Raw genomic sequence first — 21,796 nt, 5'->3', positions numbered from 1 at the left:
TCTCAAAAATGGTTAAACTAGGACAACCAATCACTTTACCAACCCTAAGCTTTGGAGGGTTAAAGTTTACCCTTAAGGCACATGCTCCATGTGTGTTGGAGCGAGTGTCAAACCATTTTCTAATACTAATGTAATGACTCAATCCACTCCCTATTAGGTTTTGTGTCAACCCAAAAAAATATTAAATGCCCAAACAGCCAATCACTTTACCAACCTTTTTATAAGTTTTTAAAGACGTCTTCCAATCTTCAATATGGTACCAACATCAAATGTTAGAGTTGTCCTAAAAGGAAGAAACCATATCTAGCACGTGTCTAATGAGAAGGATTCTAGAGAGATGTGCCATAGTCAACGGGTTTAGACTATCGTTTTATTTTATAACGGACAAATGAAGTCACAACAATGAAGAAGAAATTGAGAGAGAGAGAGAGAGGTGATCATCTTTCTCACATTCTCAAACGAGATTGGCACCTATGCCATGGGTTTCATCAAGATTCTTGATCTGATTACATTACCTCAGTCACCATACTGTTTGGTATTTGTCAAGTTCTGTTGCCAAGTTGGTTCTGGCATTCTGCCTGAAAGATCGGCTAGAGTAAACACATTATTTATCCACAAAAATCCAGGATATAGATGTGCTTCCCATCTTATGTTCTGTAGACGGGAAAAATAGGTCAGAATTTCTTTCGGACAAAAGCAACTGACCCCAATGGGGTGAGAATCAAAAGTTGTGCAGGATCTTAGATGCAGAGGAGTACGTCCCAAGAACTGCACTGACGATACCCAATCCAGCAATTGTTATACACAGAATGACCTGATTATCAAGAGACAAGCAACACAAAATCAAATCAAGGAATCAGCAACTCAAGAAGTTTGATTCACATAAAAGCATGTTGCATTGGACCTGAAAGTTTGTAGCTTTCGTCTTTGAAATCTTCAAGAAACAGAGTGAAGGTAAGATGACGGCCTGTAACAAACAAAAAGTCAGATAAGGGAAAGATGGCTGGCGGATTTAGTGATCAGTAGGAATAAAAAATGTGAACCTAGAAGTGCAATCCAAGAATGTGAGGTAGATCAAAATACCATCAAGATTATTACCACAAGTATACTGAGAAGAGAGCCAATTAAAGCCATAACTAGACCTGCAAGCATGAGGCAGTAAGAAAATAAACCACTATATTGATGAAAAGTAGGCAGAACAATGCATGATCATTTATATACTAATTGTTATTTGTCAGTATCAGTCTTCATCCTCTAAAACTAGATTGCATTAGGGACCCTTTATCTGCAGCAAGTCTGGAAAGTGGAAATCCATAGGAAGGGAAGGTAGGATTACTTCAGTTGACATAATATTCCATTGGATAAGGATTGTTTGTATTATCACATACAGTAATTCTTAGTAGTGCTCATGAATCATAGAATTTGCACACGTTCTATAGAATGTAAGTTGCAGGGTCATAGTTTTTTCTTAATTTTGATACGAAACGTCCTCTCTCTCTCTCTCTCTCTCTCTTTCTCTTGCATATGGAAGAATCTTATCCTGTATGAATTTCTATCTACATACCAAAAAACGGCAGAAGGAATGCAACACAAACAGTTGAAACAACAAGTCCTGTCCGTATGAGCATGGAAAAGAGAAACTCATTCCGAGTCCCAACTGGAAGCAATTCTTCAATACTCCTCGCCAAGGGATTGAGCAATAAAGCGTACCTATTTGATGTCAAGGAAAAAACTTACTGCAAAAAGGCAAAATCTGAACATTTGTTTTGCACTGTAGAGTTGGGGGAGAGAAAAAACTTTTATCTCGACAATCTCCAATTTTCCTTGGAAGTAAAAGGATACTTGGTCAAAGGATTAATTACCTGACGGATGAAACAGAAAACAATGTTAATCTAAGCATCACACACCAACCGGAAAGGCAAGGTAGAAAAATTAAACGAGTTACTCACTGTCGTCCAGAGTGCAAGTTTTGAGGAAAAAGTATGCCTTGGCAAATTTAAGGTTATTTGAGATTGTGTCCTTTGGCCAAACATGAGATATCCCATTGCAGCAACTGAACCATATATTGCAGTGCACAAAAGGCAGCTGCAGGACAGATGCCAATCAGAGAAATGTGGGAGACATTAATTGTAAATCGTGATGTCATTAGATAACATTGTTTACCTACCTAATGACCAACGCCTTGTTGAATTTTGTTTTATCAGCCATTGATTGATATATATTAGCGTAAACGGAGTGCGCAGAATAGGAAAAACCATGCACCCCAATTGCAAAGGGGATACCACCCCACCTAATAAATGAACTTGTTTGACGAAATCCTATACCATCAGTGGTACCAGCAACAAACACCGAAAGCGGGACTAAAATGGTCAAGAGAACACCACCAGCTGCGCGACGGATATGAAACTGTTAAAACTTCAAACATGTTAAGTTGATATGCATAAGAATAATGGACATGAAAAGGTTAAAACCACACCACACCTGAAAGGTAAGACATAATTCTAAGATCTCTTAACCAAACGGTTGGAAGAACGACGAGACCAGTTAGAATTCCAAAGAAGTGGACAGAGTCAGCACGGATCCCCGCCCAATCAAATGCAGTGCCGGGAAATAACCTTGTCAGGTTGTCACCTTCCAATATGATAAACTCCACGCAATATGACTGTACCATAGAAATAAAGAAGAGAAGAAAGGCGAGACCACGTCATGGCCCACATGGTTTTGTCTAGGGAAAAGGAATTCAAAGGCATATAGCATACTCACATACAGCTCCATGTATAAAGCAATCTGTATGAAGAAAGAAACACCATTACAAAAGCTTGACATATAACCATAATTTCTAAATTTTTAAAAGAAATGGTCAGACGATTCATTTGCCTAAGAAAAAAAAGCAGAGTTTTAAACATATACATCTACCTGATATAAACAAATAAGACAAAACACTGCATTTTTTGTCCTGTTCTTTCAACCAAATATATACAACTTGAAAATTAGTCCAATTAGAGCACTATGCGTATATTCTGTAACGGATATTTTCAGTTATATTTTGCTAATTTGGTTCTCTATTGTCTGTACAGATTAGCGGTCGTGAATATTTGCAAAGACACATTCTGCAAGCCTACAGGAAAAGCGACTCTACTAATTCTGTATTGAGTAACTCATCTAGAAAACTTGAGTAGCTCGTATTACTTACAGACACAAGAAATCGCCCAAATCTTCCATATGCAGCTTCTCCAATATCAGGGTAACTCAAGATGCCATCTTCACTTTCCAAACAACGTCTCATTAAGATGCCCGTGTAGCAGCATACTACTGCAAAACAAGCTAAGACAAGCAAACTCGCCCATCCCGCTTCTTTGATTGTATATGGTGTAGAAAGAAGTCCAATACCCGCCATCACATTAACACCTGATTATCAGACTCCATTTTAGACAAAGCAGCAGGAAAGACTTAGAAGGGAAAAGACAATCCTAAAGATTATTTTCAAATCTTAATGAGCAAGCTGGAACCCTCTTAGAGAAACGCTGCCACCACACATAAATCGTGCAATATGTGATGTGGAAAAGGAATATGTGTAACTTTTGAATGCGGCCTACATTTTTTTTTCTTTTTTACCGTTGAAAATGGTCTGAGTTAAGTTACATCCTTGAATGCCAAGTCCTTCTCCAGAGAACTGCAAATTTAGGTGACATGACTCCTGGAATGATCTGGATTTGCTCAATGTTTTCTCTGGGGCTTGCTTCTCAATAGTGTCTTCGGGTAACAAGGGCAATTTGGCCTCAAACTCATTGCCACCAAAGCTTGAATACCGTATACTGGGACTCTGTTGAAGAAGCCCAAGCGATGGAGACGCAGAAATTGTATACGAATCAACCGACTCCCTGTTTCAAAAAGCTGCGCCTCATAAGCATATTGAACCAATAGAAAAATCTGCAAGGCTCTGAAAAGCTTATATTATTTAAGCAAATTCTCCATCGATGTAGTTCTTTCGCAGTAAGGTAAACTTCCTCCCAGGAAACCAAATATGGCCAATTTGAAGGGTGCATAAGCCGCGTTAATCTAAGAATCAAGTCCCTACTCCCTTGAACCAAAAGGGAAAGTCCAAATCGTAATCGACTCTCTTTTGAAACGTCAAAATTCTGTGGAATTGCAGCGTAGTGGATTGACTAAATTCCAAAAAATTATACAAAACAACAGAAGACGAAATAGAAAAAAACTAGCTCCGACTCTCAAAATCATATCATTAATCTTCGACTCTTACTACGTTTTCAGATAGCTCCGGTGGAATAGTGATACACTAGACTAGGCAGTTTCCACATAGAAAGGCTCACTCTAAGAACTGGAGAAGAATCCAAAAATATGAAATAAATCGGCAAGTTGAAGACGTCAAAATGAATCTATCATTCATGTAACTCAATCAGTTTTCCCACATTATCGGCACAGTATTCATCCAGGCAAAAGGGATATAACATTCATATACCAAATTCGTTTTTCCTCGCCTTTCGACTAGACCAAGTAACAAAGGATGCTAATTCTAACACAGCGTAGCAGCACCAAGGTCAAGAAATGTAAGAAGAAGAAGACACAGAATCATCACCTGTAACTGTGAGGCCACTGACTAGAGGAGAAGACAGAAGAAGAAGAATGGTTCACCTTCTTCTCCCACGCACAGTCTTCGTCATCATCCTCGCTCGTCTCCTGCATCTCGACGTCAGTCTCCACCAGCGAACTCTTCTCCCTGCATGCATCTCCATCCTTTAACTCGTCCTCCTCCTCCTCCTCCATGAACACTTCGCCGTCCTTCGTTTTCCTCATCCCTTCGTTCAAAAAGAGAGGAATGTCTTCACAGTCAGGAATTCAATTCCTAATCCAAGCCTCTATGGATTATCGTGAGTTTCAGAATAATTCCAGAGTGCCCTTCCCGGCAGCGCGAATTTGGCAGAGAGCCGATAAAATATGAAACGTGTGAGAGGGTGAGAGAGTGGAAGGCCCCTTAACGGGCAAATTTCTCGTTCCTACGCGCGCCAAGTGGAGTGTTCGGAAAGGTGGAATCATCCGTCAGTAAAGCTGTCGGCCAAGGACGTCTATGGCCCTCTCCCCACAACCATTAAACCTTTTTTTCTTGAAAATTCGGATATTGCAATTTTTCCTGTTTTAAGATAATCTTGAAATTAGGCATCTCTATGTCTCACTCCAGAAAATATAACAATTGGCATATACTGCCTACGTTAATATAATTAACGGCGTAAAATATATAAAAAATATTTTTCAAAGATAAAGAACCGTTCAAGGATTAGACCACTTGATAGGCTTATTCCAAGACAAAAAAAACTCCCATGGTCGAACAGTTACTGCCATGCCTTACCGTAATAATAGTTCGCGAGAAATCACATTCATATTACGACATCACCTTCTTCTTAGCAACTTACAAAAATTGTTTTAAGTTTAACAAATATTAGTGTCATTGTAGTCGCCGACAAAATCTAAACTTCCCAAACGGTACAAACCTTTTATTTTATTTTGGATGGGCTGAGTTTTCCACTGCCCGGATGATGAAGATATGAACAGCTTTCTGTGGACATGGAGCGGAAGAATTTTGCAAGATTGCTGTCCGATCATTGTTTCTGTAATCCACCTTATCTCATAAACACAACCACCGACACAGAGATCATGGTTGGAGAAGAAAGAGACCGAGGAATATGATCTTTCTAGAGAATTAATACTCGTGCTCTGTTCCTATGAGGTAATCTGGTGAGATAAGCAAAGATGCTTACTTAATGGATGCAGGTTCCAATTATAAGCCAAAATTTGGTCCACTTGTAAACCATTTTCGCTTTCAGGCGCTTGATTTATGGAGTTCAATGATCAGGCCACGTGTGAATGCATGGTATTCTATTGCGGAGATGAGCTTTTACTCAAATGTAACGAGAACTTATAATAGGTTCTGGAACTTTAATATCGGGAACAAAGTTTTACTTTATAACTCTAACCCTGGGTAAGCCTTTCGGCTTTATTCGTACATCAAGATATGCTTTAATAAAACTTCCTTGTACAAATAAACATGAAACTATATATATATGAGACCTGAAACTTTTGTTCCACCCAAATTCCCACAGTTCAGATTCTTCTTTTTATAAAAAGAAAGTAACAAGGTAGTTTTATTAAGAGTGGGTCCAATAATCCAACTTCAGATTCGGATTGGCCAAACTGAACTCGAGTTTAAAAAATACATTGCACAATTAAAATTTTTTTATTTTTTCATTGTATTTTTTTTTCAGTTAGTTGGGGTGAGGCCATGACCTAAGTGCTCCCTCCGCCCTTATATATATATATATATATATATATATATATATATATATATATATATATATATATATATATATATAGGTCCATGGGCTCGGATCAGAAATATCCAACCCTACTACGAATTCCCACCCATTAAAATTGCAGTTTTGAGATTGGAGGATGAATATTGGGCTGCATTAAACCCAGTTAGAGATTGACTAGTCTTAGAAAATTTGGGCTTGAGCTTGGGTCGAAGTTAAGTCCAGTTTTAGAGAAGAGTTTCAAGCTCAACTCGACTCAAGAAAACTTATGCTTAGCTCAAACCTGAGTCGAGCTTCATAAAACAGGCTACAGTCAACATTGCAGTTTCCAGCTCCAGCTCCAGCTCAATTCCTTTGACTTGTGTTTGTTAAATCTATCTCATTTCTTTTAACTCCTTTAACTTATTTAGTTGCTACCTTTTTAACTATTTCTTATTATATTTTATTATTTTTCAACATTCATTATGTGGTTGAGCTGAGTATAACGACTTTGAGATGACTTTTAATGACAAGGTGGCTTGACTGATTGTGGTTTTTAATTTTACGTTACGAGTATGTGCGAAGAACGCTCTCTGCGGCCATCTCTTTCATAATTACATTTTTGTATTTCATGTTTCACCCTGCCCAAGACTTGTTCTTTTGGTGCTCCAAGGGAAAGACTTGGTTGGTAACACTCCGTAAGCCTTACTTCATCCTTAGATGGGACACGAGGCTTTGGCCTATGCGAGGAGTCATGCCTATTAGAAGCCCAACAGCCAAGGTCCACTCCACAAGTAAGCATGCTTAAATTAAGAAAATGAGTATCATAAAAACTCCAATCATAAACCGACGTTGGCCTCTTTGAAGTGAAGTCCAACACAGTCCTGAGAGGGGAAGAGAAACCAAAGGAGATCTGTTTAAATGGGAAGTATTGGAAAAAAAAAGCCCAAAAAAAAAAAAAATCATGGGCAAGACCTGGGTTCTCCCCTTTCCTCTTTTGAAGAGATGTGCACCGAATATTTATTAATGCCTTCCAGATCAGATGCAAGCGACACAAATAGCTTGATGTTCTTCTACAAGCGAAAAGAAAAAGGAAAGAAAAAAGAAAGGTGGTCGGAAAAAGGAAAGAAAAAGGAAAGGTGGTCGTTCTCGTACAAGCGAAAAGAAAAAGGAAAGGTCGTCGGCAAAAGGTAGGTCTACCTCGAAGGTACATCTTTGCTCGACTTGTTGGATCATGTTGAAAACCTTCGACTTTCAACAAAAAAGGAAGCAAATGTGCTCAATATAAGTAAAATTATTGTTTTTTTATCAAAGACAGAGCCTGAATTTTTTTTTTTTGTGGGGAGGCTCAATAGTATTTTCAAAATTTGTTCATGGGCCAAACAATAGTTTTCAAAATTTTTATATGGGCCACATTAAAAATTTTAAAAGATATAACTATAATTTTTGTTTTTTCCAAAATGTGAGAGGAGGCCATGGCCCCTGCCAGCTCCCTTGCTTTGTCTCTGGTTTTTGTGACTGCAGATGTGAAAGTACAGGATACATAAGTAAAGATATGTTTGAAGGAGCTTCAGTCCAAAGAGGAAGGGAAGGAAAGGAAAGAAACAGAAAGAAGAAGCTAAAAAAATTAAACTATTACTCAATAAAGTTTTATACAGATGTAGTTGGGGGTTAGTGGGTTGGATTCAGATGCTAGAATATAATTATTTCAATAATCAATTAATGGTATTGGATAATCCTAGCTACTTGGATTTGAAGATCAGTTTGAGATTTGGAAATAACAAATTTTTTCCATGCAACCAGATTTAGACATCAAATTCGGTGAGAAAAAATCATATAACGATTCGAATATTAGACGTAAATTTTCATTTTGGAACTGTCAGATTCTGCGCATCACAATGAAGGGAATCGTGTTGTCATCCTGTTCTTCTTCCTTTTTTTTCCTATTTTATATCCGTCAGGAGTCATCTCTTTTGGAGTAACTATTACATTTAGTTCTTCACAAAGGCGCAGATCTATTCCCCACACTTCCGGTTGGATATTCTTTGATTCTCTCAACAACTAACTAGAATCCTGCCTTTGGGGACCAACTACCTTTTTTGTATATATAGTCGTAAGACAGAGGCCCACATTTCTATTACATTCTAATGCTTAATAATTCAAAATCTAGGCATTGCTCTTTTACAATATGAGTACCTGTAATTCCACGGTTTCCATTTTGTATCTGGAACCATGAAAATCTATGGGTATCAGCCTTAATACAGTTTAAAATTTCAAATGTAGTTTAATAGTCTGTTGGATGCCAAAATTCAGATGCTATATATATATATATATATATATATATATATATGCAGAACGGCACCCCTGATCAAATTTTCATCTAAGGAAGAAGAGGAAGGTAAAAAAACAGCAGCAGAGATAGGTTATTCATGGGTATGATTTTGGGAGGCACCTGCTAGGGTAATCTCACGATTAATCATATGTTTGAGACTAGCTGGGCCTTTATAGACCGCCTCCCAAGGTTTCCTCATGCCTGAGAGATGTTAGGATGTAACTTAAACCTTTTAACTTTGGATGTAAAACTCTTGATTTTGTTCAATAAAATCTTCACTTGTAAAACAGTTTAGCAAGATTATCTCTTAACTGTGAGTGGGCTTCCTCGTAGTTACGAAATGTGAAGATAGGGCTCAAGGTCACTATCCAATATATATATATATATATATATATATATATATATATATATATGTGTGTGTGTGTGTGTATTTTTCAGCGTACCACGTATTGATTAAGAAAAGAATTTTTTTTTTTTTTGCTTTAATTTTCCAAACAACGTTTGGGATCTTGCTGAGATTAGTTGTGTTTTTCCTGATTTATTATTAAGTTGAGACCTCTCAAATTTTTTTCTCATAACATTCTCAGTAGGATTTCTTGTGGCATTCGTTTTCCAAATTACAAAAATGAATTATGAGCTCTTAGATGTTGTTGTAAACAATATTACAAGCTGTAGTTTTTTATTCCAATATGATCTTACTTAAGCTTATTTTGGCGGTAAAGATAAAAACGGTTTTACATTAAGACACTGTTTTTGAAAGGCAACGGTTTGGTTTTACATTAAGACACAAGATCAATTAAAATTAATGATAAAAGAAAATAAAATCTTTCTTTCAAATCAGATTTAGTTTCTCATGCTTATTGTTGCCAAGATTATGGAAACTTCACCTATTTAAGTTTTTTTTACGTTTTGTGTCACCAAGGCTATCGATGGCCTTTCTTGGTGAAAATTCATGCAGGTTTAATGAAAACAAATTTTTCATTGCTTGTTATATTTATGAAAACACCTGAGGATTAGAAGAATTAAAGTTACTTTACAAGTACAAAAACACTCCTGAATTTTCCATAAGCAGCTGGATAGCTTGTAACGCCTCCCCTGCTTCTCATACAACATCCCATGAGGATGCCCATGTAGCAACACATGGCTTCAAAGCAAGTTAAGATGAGCAAGCTTGTCCATCCAGCTTCTTTTACGGTGATTTTTTTTTTTAGAAACTCTGCTCACAAGGGCATCTAGGTAAAGTCTGGAATTTTGAAATAAGTGAAATGGGTTACCTACGTTTCCATTTTCAAGGTTATATTGGATTCAAAATGAAGGGTTGGGGTATTGGGATCATAAAATAAGTTAACCATGGTATATTTTTTGGGTAAATATGACGAGTATTTCATCCTTCCGCCCAAACCATCTCTCCAAACCCTCCTCTCCAAAGCAGCTGCATTAGTACACAATGCAGCTAAAGCTTGCTTGTTTAAACAGCATAGAACATGCTCGTATCTATCCTTATCGGATACTAACTGGGCACGTGGGGGACTTTTTGACTTTTTAGAAAATTGATATTTTTTTATGTTCGTATTGCCGTTGTGGGGGAATCACATTTTTCACCAGCATTATTTTCGTGATCGTGAGTGGTGAGTTTTCCTTAAATAAATGTCCTGCATTACAGTAACGAGTACAATATTTGAATCTTGGTTTGTTGTAGCGTCGACATTTACTTTCTCTTTATCTAATTGAAAGATGATCTTTGTGCTTATTCTGACGATCTCCACTCCTTTTATATCAGCCCAAGATCCATGTTACCAGTACTGCTCCCCGTTATCATAGCGCCGCAGTTGATATGTACAAGGGCAATATAACTTTTAAATCACCATAAAATATCAAAATGAAGATGCCCACTTTCTCAAATTCAGAAATGCATGGAATGCTTTTGATCAGCTTCTCACAGGGCTGATGGCCTGCATCGTAGCCCACCATCGTGGAATTCCTCATCGTTGGCAATAAGCGGAGTGGAATATGATGAGGTTATCAGACGTGTTTCTAGGCAGAAAAATATACCTTTTACTCTGTTGGCTGACGAATTTATGCAGTTAGTTGTGAACTTCATTAAGCTGCAGAAAAAGAAAATTTAAACATCAGGAGAGCTTTCGTTAGTTTCAAGAAAATGCAAATTACATATATACTCTTACAAAAAATTTTCACCTATTAAGTATGATCCTGTATGGATCAGACTCCACACCCCAACATATTTATCCCGGAATGTGAAATTACATTGGTCTTATATGTGAACCAGGCTTTTTCGCAAGATCAAACTATTTGCAGAAGCGAAACCTGAGTCCTGCAAATTATTTGCAAATAAGCAATTCATTTATTTGTGTCCGTCTGCCATCAAAGTTTTACAGTTGAGATAAAATGGAAACAAAAGTTGACTTGGATAGACTGTTGAGATCACGTGTAGAAGCTCTGCGGGATCCGAGACAGAGAGGAGTACGTGCTCCGTAAAAGCACATTTTTTCACTGAATTACCTCAAAGTTTGCTGTCTTCTTTAAAATCTTCAAGAAACAAAGAGGAGGAAAGATGACAGCCTGTGATGAGCATAGCAACAGACGAAGTGTGCTTATCAAAAATCAAGAAAAAAAGTTCTATAAGTTTATTCACATTGTAAAATGTGCTTTTACGGTTCACGGCTCTTACCATAAGTGAGCATAAAAGAGAGCCGAACAATGCAATGAATAGACCTGGAACCATAGCACTGTGGGAAGGAAGACTAACTTAAGCTATTATTTATTGTCAAACAGACTAGGATGCTTATGCACTATCCTGGACTGCATTCACATGTTTAGAACTTGGGAACTGCAAGAAAAACTTTTGGTTTATTAATCTTTCGACAACATGCAGAGTAAATTTATCATATGCACCAGTGAGGATACGCATATCGAAAAAGGGTCAAAGAAATGCGACACAAATAGTTGAAATAACCAGTCCTGTCCTCATTAGCACGCAAACCACCCAATCATTTTGTTTCCCTTCTGGAAGCAGCTCCTCAAGGCACTTTGATTAATACTAACGCGTATCTGTTTTATGTCAAGTTAACAATTTCTGCATGAAATTTGAGTTGGTTTACCAGAGGGCATTGTGCAATAATCCATAAATATTATCAGAACTGAAGGTATACTTGGTAAGGGTATTGATCACCTAATAAGGGCAAAATGAAAAGGACAGAGATCAATGCGAGATATTAATATAATTAGCATGAACGGTTCATTTCTAACATTTTATATCTATTAGACTTGCATGAAAAATGGGTGAAACCGTGAAATCAACAAGGCTCTTACTGGGAATGCAATAATATTAGCATGAACGGTCCAGAATGCAACGTTTTAAGCAACACCATGTCCTGACGAAACATGAGATTGATGAAAATGCAAAAAATAAAAGGTGCAGCGGTCTTTATGAAGAAGGTGAAGCGTCCAACTTTTAGGTTCCCTAATAATTCCATCATGCACATGACAAGTGCCTCTTCAGCTTGCCAATTTTAATTTTTCAGTTTTTGTTTTTTAATGCATATGTCAGTTATGGCTATAGTGGAATCACCAAGAGTCATGTCATTTATTTTTCAGTTTTTTTTGTCATGTATATATATATTGCCATTTGGGTATGTGTGTGAGAAAGACTTTCAAGGATACTGAAAGTTTTCTTGTGGTGTGCTTAATCTTTGCTGTCTTGTGTCATGCCTTGTGACTACTTGAAGAAACAAGTGGTGGATTAGTTGTTGTGTTGTTCTTGTGTTATATTCAGGAGCACAAGAGGATTAATTGTTGTGTTGTTATCCTGTTATATTCAGGAGCACAAGAAGAGGACCTGCAGTCAGGTCATTCATTTATAAAAACACTATTAACACAAACTCAACTTAATATATATTTTGCATCAGCATGTCCTTATGATCATATTGATAAGGTTAGATTTAAAAAAAAATACATATTTCAAATATTATGTTTAAAGGGTATATATATAAATATAATCTTAGAAGATGCATGTAGACCACATAGATCATCCACTATATGTCGCGTGAGATTTGATAAACAAGATCATAAAAGCTCAAAAGAAAAGACATGTTAATCCTAATTTCTATATGACATGCCCGAATTGGTCCGTAAATTTTCTTCATTTCTTGCTTTTGAGATGGGGGACAGTTTAGTCGTGTTAAAGATGTTCTTGAATTTGAGAGTAATTTCTATGCAATTAAATTTTACCCAATCTGTTCCCACCTAGATATAGAGAGAGAGAGAGAGAGAGGGGAATTTCAACATTACTAGCAGCAATCCAAACTGAGAGGCACCACTTTCGGAATGAATGAACTGATAACAGGGCCTACAAGAAACAGAAACCAAACCAAACAAAAGAGCCCAAGAAAATCTTGTAGGAAATCCATCGACCTCTTTTTTACACGTCGGGCACCTCTAGATCACAAAATATCATTTCCTAAAAGCCGTATTGCCCTCCGCGCAATAAACAACCAACGCCTTCACAGCTTTGTGAGAGAAAATATTCATGCCGGGAAGCGGAATAGATCTATATACTCTAGCTGTCTAATAAATACCAGAGTTTGAAACCATCCATTGAAATAGACATGTACCTTTTCACTGTCATCTCTGTCTTGGAAAAAAATAGAAACCTTTAATTTTTTATGCCCACAAATTTGATTTCTCTCCTAACATCATATCGGGTACTGTTGATCCACATGTATACGAAGGCTTATTTATTCCTCATTACCTAAGTCCAAACTTCCTCCGAAGTAAAAAATAAGATACCACCATTCTTTGGCAACGCGCCCCTAAACTCTCGGGGTCTAATGACATAATCCCAAGACACTATATGTTTTTTACGGTCCTCCATACCCAAATATAAAAATCGGTGCAAAATTATATTTTGTACCCGACCATAAAAATGGGTGCAAAATAATATTAATTTGCTGCTCCACGGTTATTGGCATCATATGAACTATTAAATTAACTTTTTCACTAGATTGAGTTCCTTGGTGCGACGGACCTTGACCCGTCCTGCATCCTCATTTATAAGCACTTGATGGTCTTCCACAATTTTCAATACCATGACTAAACTTTGGAGTGTTACAATCTACCTCATTAAAGCACACACATAAACTCTCATGGTCTAATGACATCATCTCAGCATACTATATGTCTTTTATTATTCTCCATACCGGAATCAGTGCAAAATAATATTTTATACCCAACCATAAGAATCAGTGAAAAATAATATTAATTTGCTGCTCCCCTTACTGGCATCATATGAACGGTTAGAGTCATTCATACACCGGTGGTCCAACAGATCTGGACCTGCCTCCTAGTAGTTTTGGTTTCAGTTCAAAAAAAAGTTAAAAATCAGAATAATCAATCACTTTATCAATCTTATTTATAAGCACTTGAAGGTTTTTCATAATCTTTAATACATACTAAACTTTAAGAGTGTTACAATCTACTCTCTTAAAGCACACACATAAATTCTCTTGGTTTAATGACAAGTAATCACTTTACCAACTCTATTTATACCAACTCTATTTATAAGCATTTGATGCTGAAGACTAAGCCTAGGCATCGGGCCGAAAAAACCTGGCCCGGGCCGGGCCCAATGGGTCGGCCCGACTCCCGCCCTCCTCTCCCCCTCCTGGCTCCCCCTCTCCCTCTCCCTCTCACTCTCACTCTCTACTCCCCCTCTCTGCTCCCACTCCCCCTCTCGCTCTCCCGCTCCCCCTCTCTGTAAGTGTATGTTCCTAAACCTCTCTCGAGCGTTGCTCTTGCTGAAGAGCCAACTGCCCTTGGAGGAGATCTCCCGGCGCTGCAGCTTCTTGACGCTGTTGACAACACCATCAGAATGGGAAGATAGAGGGTAATCCTCTTCACACGTTGCATTTTGTTCCCTCTCTTTCTCTCTCTCTCTCTCTCTTCTGCAACATCAAAACCACAGTGGTTTACCCCTTTCCCTTTGCTGAAAACCAGGCTTCTGCCTTCAGCCATCCCAACGTTCCAAAAAATCCCTAGTGTTCGTCTGTCGTTTTCTGCAGACAACCATGCTCTGATACTATTGTAATGACTAGATCCACTTTCTAGTAGGTTTGGTTTTAACCAAAAAAAAAAAAATATCAAAACCTCAAACAACTAGTCACTTTATCAACTTCCTTTATAAGCTTTTAAAATGTCTTTCAATCTTTAATAGGGTACCAACTGTTGAAGTGTAAGGAAAAAACCATAACTAGTACGTGTCTAATTAAAAGGATTCTGGAGAGATGTGTCATAGGAAAGCGGGTAAGACTACCATTTTATTTTATAAGTAATCCATAATATTGGGTTTTTGAATTCTAAGGTAAATGGCGTAAGAATGAACGTGCAGAAATGCAAAACTAGAATAATGACGGCAAGGAAAAACGTACATTTCAAAATAGGATGACAAAAGTACTTTTCTAATCATCCACAACCCTACGAGTTTTCCTTTCAAAATGTTTTTGATCTTTTAAAGTTTTCTAAGTGCATGCTCCTATTTTTCTTTAATTGAAAAATTCCATCCATAAGGATGTCCAATCGACTAAGGATATATCTATCAAATTTAGTCGCTCGATGCATTCAGTGTTAGATAAGCAGGAGTATTTTACCCTATCGTTCAACAAAAGCGTGCTTTTACTCGTCCTCATCTTGCTAGACTATTGGATCCGCTTTCAGTATCTATGAGGTATGTCTTTTTTATGCTTTAACTTACATATCGAAGTGCAGATAGATAGTCAATATTGTCTAGGACTCCAACCTATGTGAAAGACAACATGTGTCAAGATCAAAGGTTAAGGCAATAGCCAAAAGGTGTAAAGTGCAGGATGAGTCCGAAAAACTGTAAAAATGAAAAGATGAATATGAAATGTATTTAATAGTATCACAAGGAACATTTTTGAAAACCTCACAGAAGAACGAAATGGTCAATCTGGGGTCTAGCAACATGATAATCCTTTACTCGTTAAATGATAGAGAGGCATTCTTGGACATTTTTTAAGACCTTTAGTATAAACTCCTGACCTTGAAGGCTTCAACTTTGATTCTCTTGTCTACTAATTAGTGAATCATGCTCGTCTTCTCAGCATTGAATTAATGCTGCAAAACTTTCGTCGCGCCCGCTACTAAAAATACTTGTGAAATTAACAAGACCCAAAATAAATTTGTATTCGACATATCAACCTAGTCACTCTTGGGCATCGGCCAAACTTGCACGTACATAAGGTTTCATAAGGTCCTCTCTCTTCTTAATGTCTTTGTGTTCCTAACTCGATAGAAAGAGGCAAACACTTGGCAGTTGCTCTCCGAATTTGAATTTCTATAAGAAGAAAAGAATGACCATAGCGTAGCTGGTTGAGCTAGGGGCCTGTATTAAGGCAGGTCTCTAGTTCGATTCCCGTGGGCGCTATGTTCCTGTGTCTTAAGGCGGTAGGGCGCGGCATCTAAGCTGAAGGGTGCACCGTTGCTATCGCTGACACCGACGCAGCTCAGGACCCCGGAGGCAGGGGGAATGGGGGGGCCTTCGGGCCTTTTTCGGGCGGTGGGATTAATACCCCTTGCTCACCCGGAAAGTCACGGGCAAAGGCAGATCCATAGATAAATTAGACTATGCGAGTCTCAGACTGAAGTTGAATTCAAGAAATTCTTCACATGATCCAACATAAGAGCTTAGTTTACAACTCTGCGCATATTGGTAAAGGACAAAATAGAAGGTTAAGGCCATTACCAGTATTTTCCCCAACCCATATTGCAAGATTTAATATTATATTAGATGTGAATTGAGTCGACTGAAGAAAATTTAATGCTTGTGATTAAATATAGTCAAATTGCCAAGCTACTTGTCTGAGGATCTCATTTGTGATTCCAGCTTATTCACGTCCACCAAACCAAGTAATGTGCTGTTGGGTTCTGCTATACCTCACATGAAGTCATAACAATGAAGAAGAAATTGAGAGAAAGAGAGAGAGAGGTGACCATCTTTCCCACATTCTCAAATGAGATTGGCGCCTCTGCCATGGGTTTCATCCAGATTCTGATCTGATTACATTACCTCAGTCACCATACTGTTTGGCATTTGTCAAGTTCTGTTGCCAAGTTGGTTCTGGCATTCTGCCTGAAAGATCGGCTAGAATAAACACATTATTTATCCACGAAAATCCAGCATTTAGGTGTGCTTCCCATCTTATGTTCTGTAGACGGGAAAAATAGGTCAGAATTTCTTTCGGACAAAGGCAGCTGACCGCAATGGGGTGAGAATCAATAGTTTTGCAGGATCTTAGATACAGAGGAGTACGTCCCAAGAGCTGCACTGACGATGCCTAATCCAGTAATTGTTATACACAGGATGACCTTATTATCAAGAGACAAGCAACACAAAATCAAATAAAGGAATCAGCAACTCAAGGAGTTTGATTCACATAAAAGCATGTTGCATTGGACCTGAAAGTTTGTAGCTTCCTTCTTTGAAATCTTCAAGAAACAGAGTGAAGGTAAGATGACGGCCTGTAACAAACAAAAGGTCAGATAAGGGAAAGATGGCTGGCCGATTTAGTGATCAGTAGGAATAAAAAAGTGAACCTAGAAGTACAATCCAAGAATGTGAGGTAGATCAAAATGCCATCAAGATTATTACCACAAGTATACTGAGAAGAGAGCCAATTAAGGCCATAACCAGACCTGCAAGCATGAGGCAGTAAGAAAATAAAACCACTATATTGATGAAAAATAGGCAGAACAATGTATAATCATCGCATTATATACTAATTGTTGTTTTTCAATATCAGTCTTCATCTTCTAAAACTATATTGAATTAGGGAGCCTTCATCTGCAGCAAGTCTGGAAAGTGGAAACCCATAGGAAGGGAAGGTAGGAATACTTCAGTTGACATAATATTCCATTGGATAAGAATTGTTTGTATTATCACATACAGTAATTCTTGTGCTCATGAATCCTAGAATCTGCACACGTTCTATAGACTGTAAGTTGCAAGGTCATAGTTACTTTGTCAATTTTGATATGAAAAAGCCTCTCTCTCTCTCTCTCTCTCTCTCTCTCTCTCTCTCTCTCTCGCTTGCATATGGAAGAATCTCAGCCTGTATGAATTTCTATCCACATACCAAAAAACGGCAGAAGAAATGCAACACAAACAGTTGAAACAACAAGTCCTGTCCGTATGAGCATGGAAAAGAGAAACTCATTCCGAGTCCCTACTGGAAGCAATTCTTCAAGACTCCTCGCCAGGGGATTGAGCAATAAAGCATACCTATTTGATGTCAAGGAAGCAACTTACTGCAAAAAGGCAAAATCTGAACATTTGGTGTTTAGTACAGAGTAAAACATTTATCTCCACAATCTCCAATTTTCCTTGGAAGTAAAAGGATACTTGGTCAAAGGATTAATTACCTGAAGGATGAAACAGAAAACAATATTACTCTAAGACAAACACGCCAACCGGAAAGGCAAGGTAGAAAAATTAAACGAGTTACTCACTGTTGTCCAGAGTCCAAGTTTTGAGGAAAAAGAATGCCTTGGCAAATTTAAGGTTATTTGCGATAGTGTTCTTTGGCCAAACATGAGATATCCCATTGCTGCAACTGAACCATATATTGCAGTGCACAAAAGGTAGCTGCAGAACAGATGCCAATCAGAGAAATGTGGGACACATTAATTGTAAATCGTGATGCCATTAGGTAACAGTGTTTACCTACCTAATGACCAATGCCTTGTTGAATTTTGTTTTATCAGCCATTGATTGATATATATTAGGGAAAACAGAGTGCCCAGAATAGCAAAAACCATGCACACCAATTGCAAAGGGGATACCACCCCACCTAATAAATGGACTTGTTTGACGAAATCCTATACCATCAGTGGTACCCGTAACAAACACTGAAAGCGAGACTAAAATGGTCGCGAGAACACCACCAGCTGCACAATGGATATGAAACTGTTAAAACTTCAAACTTGTTAAGTTGATATACATAAGAATAATGGATACAAAAAGGTTAAAACCACACCGCACCTGAAAGGTAAGACATAATTCTAAGATCTCTTAACCAAACTGTTGGAAGAACGATGAGACCAGTTAGAATTCCAAAGAAGTGAACAGAGTCAGCACGGATTACCGCCCAATCAAATGCAGTGCCAGGAAATAACCTTGTCAGGTTGTCACCTTCCAAAATGATAAACTCCACGCAATATGACTGTACCATAGAGACAAAGGAGAGAAGAAAGGCGAGACCACGTTATGGTCCATATGGTTTTGTCTAGAGAAAATGAATTTAAAGGCGTATAGCATACTCACAAACAGCTCCATGTATAAAGCAATCTGTATGAAGAAAGAAACACCATTAGAAAAGAAATGGTAAGAGTAAGACGATTCATTTGCCTAAGAAAAAAGCAGGGTTTTAAAAATATACTTCTACCGTCATATGAACAAATAAGACAAAACACAGCATTTTTTGTCCTATTCTTTCAACCAAATACAGACAACTTGAAAATTAGTGCAAGTAGAGCACCATGCATATATTCTGTAATGGATATTTTCAGTTATATTTTACTAATTTGGTTCTCTATTGTCTGTACAGATAGCAGTAGTGAATATTTGCAAAGACACATTCTGCAAGCCTACAGGAAAAGCGACTCAGATTCAACCTCGATCAACTACTAATTCTGTACTGAGTAACTCATCTTGAAAACTTGAGTAGTTCGTATTACTTACAGACACAAGAAATCGCCCAAATCTTCCATATGCAGCTTCTCCAATATCAGGGTAACTCAAGATGCCATCTTTACTTTCCAAACAACGTCTCATTAAGATGCCTGTGTAGCAGCATACTGCTGCAAAACAAGCTAAGACAAGCAAACTCGCCCATCCCGCTTCTTTGATTGTATATGGTGTAGAAAGAAGTCCAACACCCGCCATCACATTAACACCTGGTTAAAAGACTCCATTTTAGACAAAGCAGCAGGAAAGACTTAAAAGGGAAATGACAATCCTAAAGATTATTTTCAAATCTTAATGAGCAATCTGGAACCCTCTTAGAGAAACGCTGCCACCATACATAAATCGTGCAATATGTGTTGTGAAAAGGAATGTACGTAACTTTTGAATGCTGCCTACAAATTTTTCCTTTTTACCGTTGAAAATGGTCTGGGTTAAGTTACATCCTTGAATGCCGAGTCCTTCTCCGGAGAACTGCAAATTTAGGTGACATGACTCCTGGAATAATCTGGATTTGCTCGATGTTTTCTCTGAGGCTTGCTTCTCAATAGTGTCCTCGGGTAACAAGGGCAATTTGGCTTCAAACTCATTGCCACCAAAACTTGAATACCGGATACTGGGACTCTGTTGAAGAAGCCCAAACGATGGAGACGCAGAGATTGTATACGAATCAACCGACTCCCTGTTTGAAAAAGCTGCGCCTCATAAGCATATTGAACCAATAGAAAAATCTTCAAGGCTGTGAAAAGCTTATATAATTTACGCAAATTCTTCATCGATATAGTTCTTTTGCAGTAAGATAAACTTCCTCCCCGGAAGCCAGATATGGCCAATTTGAAGGGTGAATAAGTCGCGTTAGTCTAGGAATCAAGTCCCTACTCCCTTGAACCAAAAGGGAAAGTCCAAACCATAATCGACTCCCTTTTGAAACGTCAAAATTCTGTGGAATTGCAACGTCGTGGATTGACTGAATTCCTAAAAATTAAACAGCACAACAGCAGACGAAAGAGAAAAAAACTAGCTCCCCACTCTCAAAATCATATCGTTAATCTTCGACTCTTACAACATTTTCAGATAGCTTGGGTGGAACAGTAAAACACTAGACTAGGCAGTTTCCACATAAAAAGGCTCACTCTGAGAAGTGTAGAAGAATCCAAAAATATGAAATAAATCAGCAAGTTGAAGACGTCAAAATGAATACATCATTCACGTAACTCAATCAGTTTTCCCAGATTACCGGCACAGCATTCATCGAGGCAAAAGGGATATAACATTCATATACCAAATTCGTCTTTCCTCGGCTTTCGACTACTAGACCAAGTAACAAAGGATGCTAATTCTAACACAGCGTAGCAGCACCAAGGTCAAGAAATGTAAGAAGAATAAGACACAGAAGCATCACCTGTAACTCTGAGGCCACTGACTAGAGGAGAAGACAGAAGAAGGAGAATGATTCACCTTCTTCTCCCACGCATAGTCTTCGTCATCATCCTCGCTCGTCTCCTGCATCTCGACGTCGGTCTCCACCTGCGAACTCTTCTCGCTGCAAGCATCTCCATCCTTCAACTCGTCCTCCTCCTCCTCCTCCATGAACACTTCGCCGTCCTTCGTTTTCCCCATCTCTTCGTTCAAAAAGAGATGAATGTCTTCAGAGTCAGGAATCCAATTCCTAATCCAAGCCTCTATTGATTATCCTGAGTTTCAGAATAATTCCAGAGTGCCCTTCCCGGCAGCACCAAATGGGAAACGGATGAGAAGGTGAGAGAGTGCAAAGCCCCTTAACGGTTAAATTTCTCGTTTTTACGCGCGCCAAGTGGAGTGCATCCGTCACTGGACCGTCAGTGAATTTCTCGGCCAAGGACATCCCTGGCCCTCTCCCCACAAACATTAAACCTTGTTTCCTTGAAAATTTGGATATGCAATTTTTCCTGTTTTAAGATAAACTTGAATTTAGGCATCTCCTATAAAATATCATAATTGGCATATACTTCCTATGATAATATAATTAACGGCATAAAATATATAAAAATTTATTTTTCAAAGACAAAGAACTGTTTAAGGATTAGACCAGCTTATTCCAATACCAAAAAAAAAAAAACTCCCATGTTCGAACACTTACTGCCTCGTCTTACACTTACTTCTCTTTAGCAACTTATTAAATTTGTTTTAATTTTAACAAGATTAGTATCATTGTAGTTTTCACAATATCGCCGGCAAAATCTAAAATTTCCAAACCGTAAAAACCTGTTTTGTTTTCTGCCGTTTAAGAGTTACTTGGTGTGTGTGGTTCAGAAACTTCAAGTAGCTTCTGGTGAAAAAATAGACAACTTTTTTATATTTGGATGAATGGAGTTTTCCACTCTCCCAGACTAAACCTTATGGTAT

At 38.0% G+C, this 21,796-nt stretch overlaps 1 protein-coding gene across 7 annotated transcripts; it reads right to left on the bottom strand.

Moving 5' to 3' along the window:
- Window positions 1-391: 391 nt before the first annotated feature.
- LOC116253326 (amino acid transporter AVT1A-like) lies at window positions 392-21,169 on the bottom strand. Of its 7 annotated transcripts, none has more exons than XM_031628098.2 (12): window positions 4,598-4,926; window positions 3,616-3,881; window positions 3,194-3,408; window positions 2,764-2,787; window positions 2,482-2,662; window positions 2,168-2,387; window positions 1,950-2,085; window positions 1,843-1,862; window positions 1,565-1,710; window positions 1,099-1,142; window positions 905-967; window positions 392-814 (listed from the first exon to the last, which is right to left on the bottom strand). In XM_031628098.2, exons 1-12 carry the CDS (start codon window positions 4,813-4,815, stop codon window positions 722-724), a joined length of 1,626 nt encoding a protein of 541 aa, XP_031483958.1. In that variant the 5' UTR covers window positions 4,816-4,926; the 3' UTR covers window positions 392-721. The 7 variants fall into 7 exon arrangements, 5 of the variants coding, with proteins under 5 accessions (XP_031483958.1, XP_049933656.1, XP_031482291.1 ...); XM_050077699.1 differs by lacking the exons at window positions 1,099-1,142; window positions 1,565-1,710; window positions 1,843-1,862; ... (5 more) ...; window positions 3,616-3,881; window positions 4,598-4,926 and adding exons at window positions 17,321-17,364; window positions 17,805-17,950; window positions 18,071-18,090; ... (5 more) ...; window positions 19,828-20,093; window positions 20,814-21,169 and having other exon boundaries at window positions 399-814; XR_004172124.2 differs by lacking the exons at window positions 392-814; window positions 905-967; window positions 1,099-1,142; ... (7 more) ...; window positions 3,616-3,881; window positions 4,598-4,926 and adding exons at window positions 16,858-17,037; window positions 17,128-17,190; window positions 17,321-17,364; ... (7 more) ...; window positions 19,828-20,093; window positions 20,814-21,169.
- Between the last annotated feature and the right edge of the window lie 627 nt (window positions 21,170-21,796).

Source organism: Nymphaea colorata, chromosome 4, assembly GCF_008831285.2.
Source record: "Nymphaea colorata isolate Beijing-Zhang1983 chromosome 4, ASM883128v2, whole genome shotgun sequence".
Lineage (NCBI taxonomy): Eukaryota > Viridiplantae > Streptophyta > Magnoliopsida > Nymphaeales > Nymphaeaceae > Nymphaea > Nymphaea colorata.
This window is presented reverse-complemented; position numbering and strand designations above follow the sequence as displayed.

Excerpts from the sequence above, each read along its gene's own strand:
- LOC116253326 (XM_050077699.1), bottom strand. The coding sequence starts at position 21,031 with ATGGGGAAAACGAAGGACGGCGAAGTGTTCATGGAGGAGGAGGAGGAG. Across the intron at positions 19,016-19,408 it reads TTGGGCGATTTCTTGTGTCT|ATTGCTTTATACATGGAGCT; the intron begins GTAAGTAATACG and ends TTCTTCATACAG. Across the intron at positions 18,616-18,709 it reads AATTATGTCTTACCTTTCAG|CTGGTGGTGTTCTCGCGACC; the intron begins GTGCGGTGTGGT and ends TCCATTGTGCAG.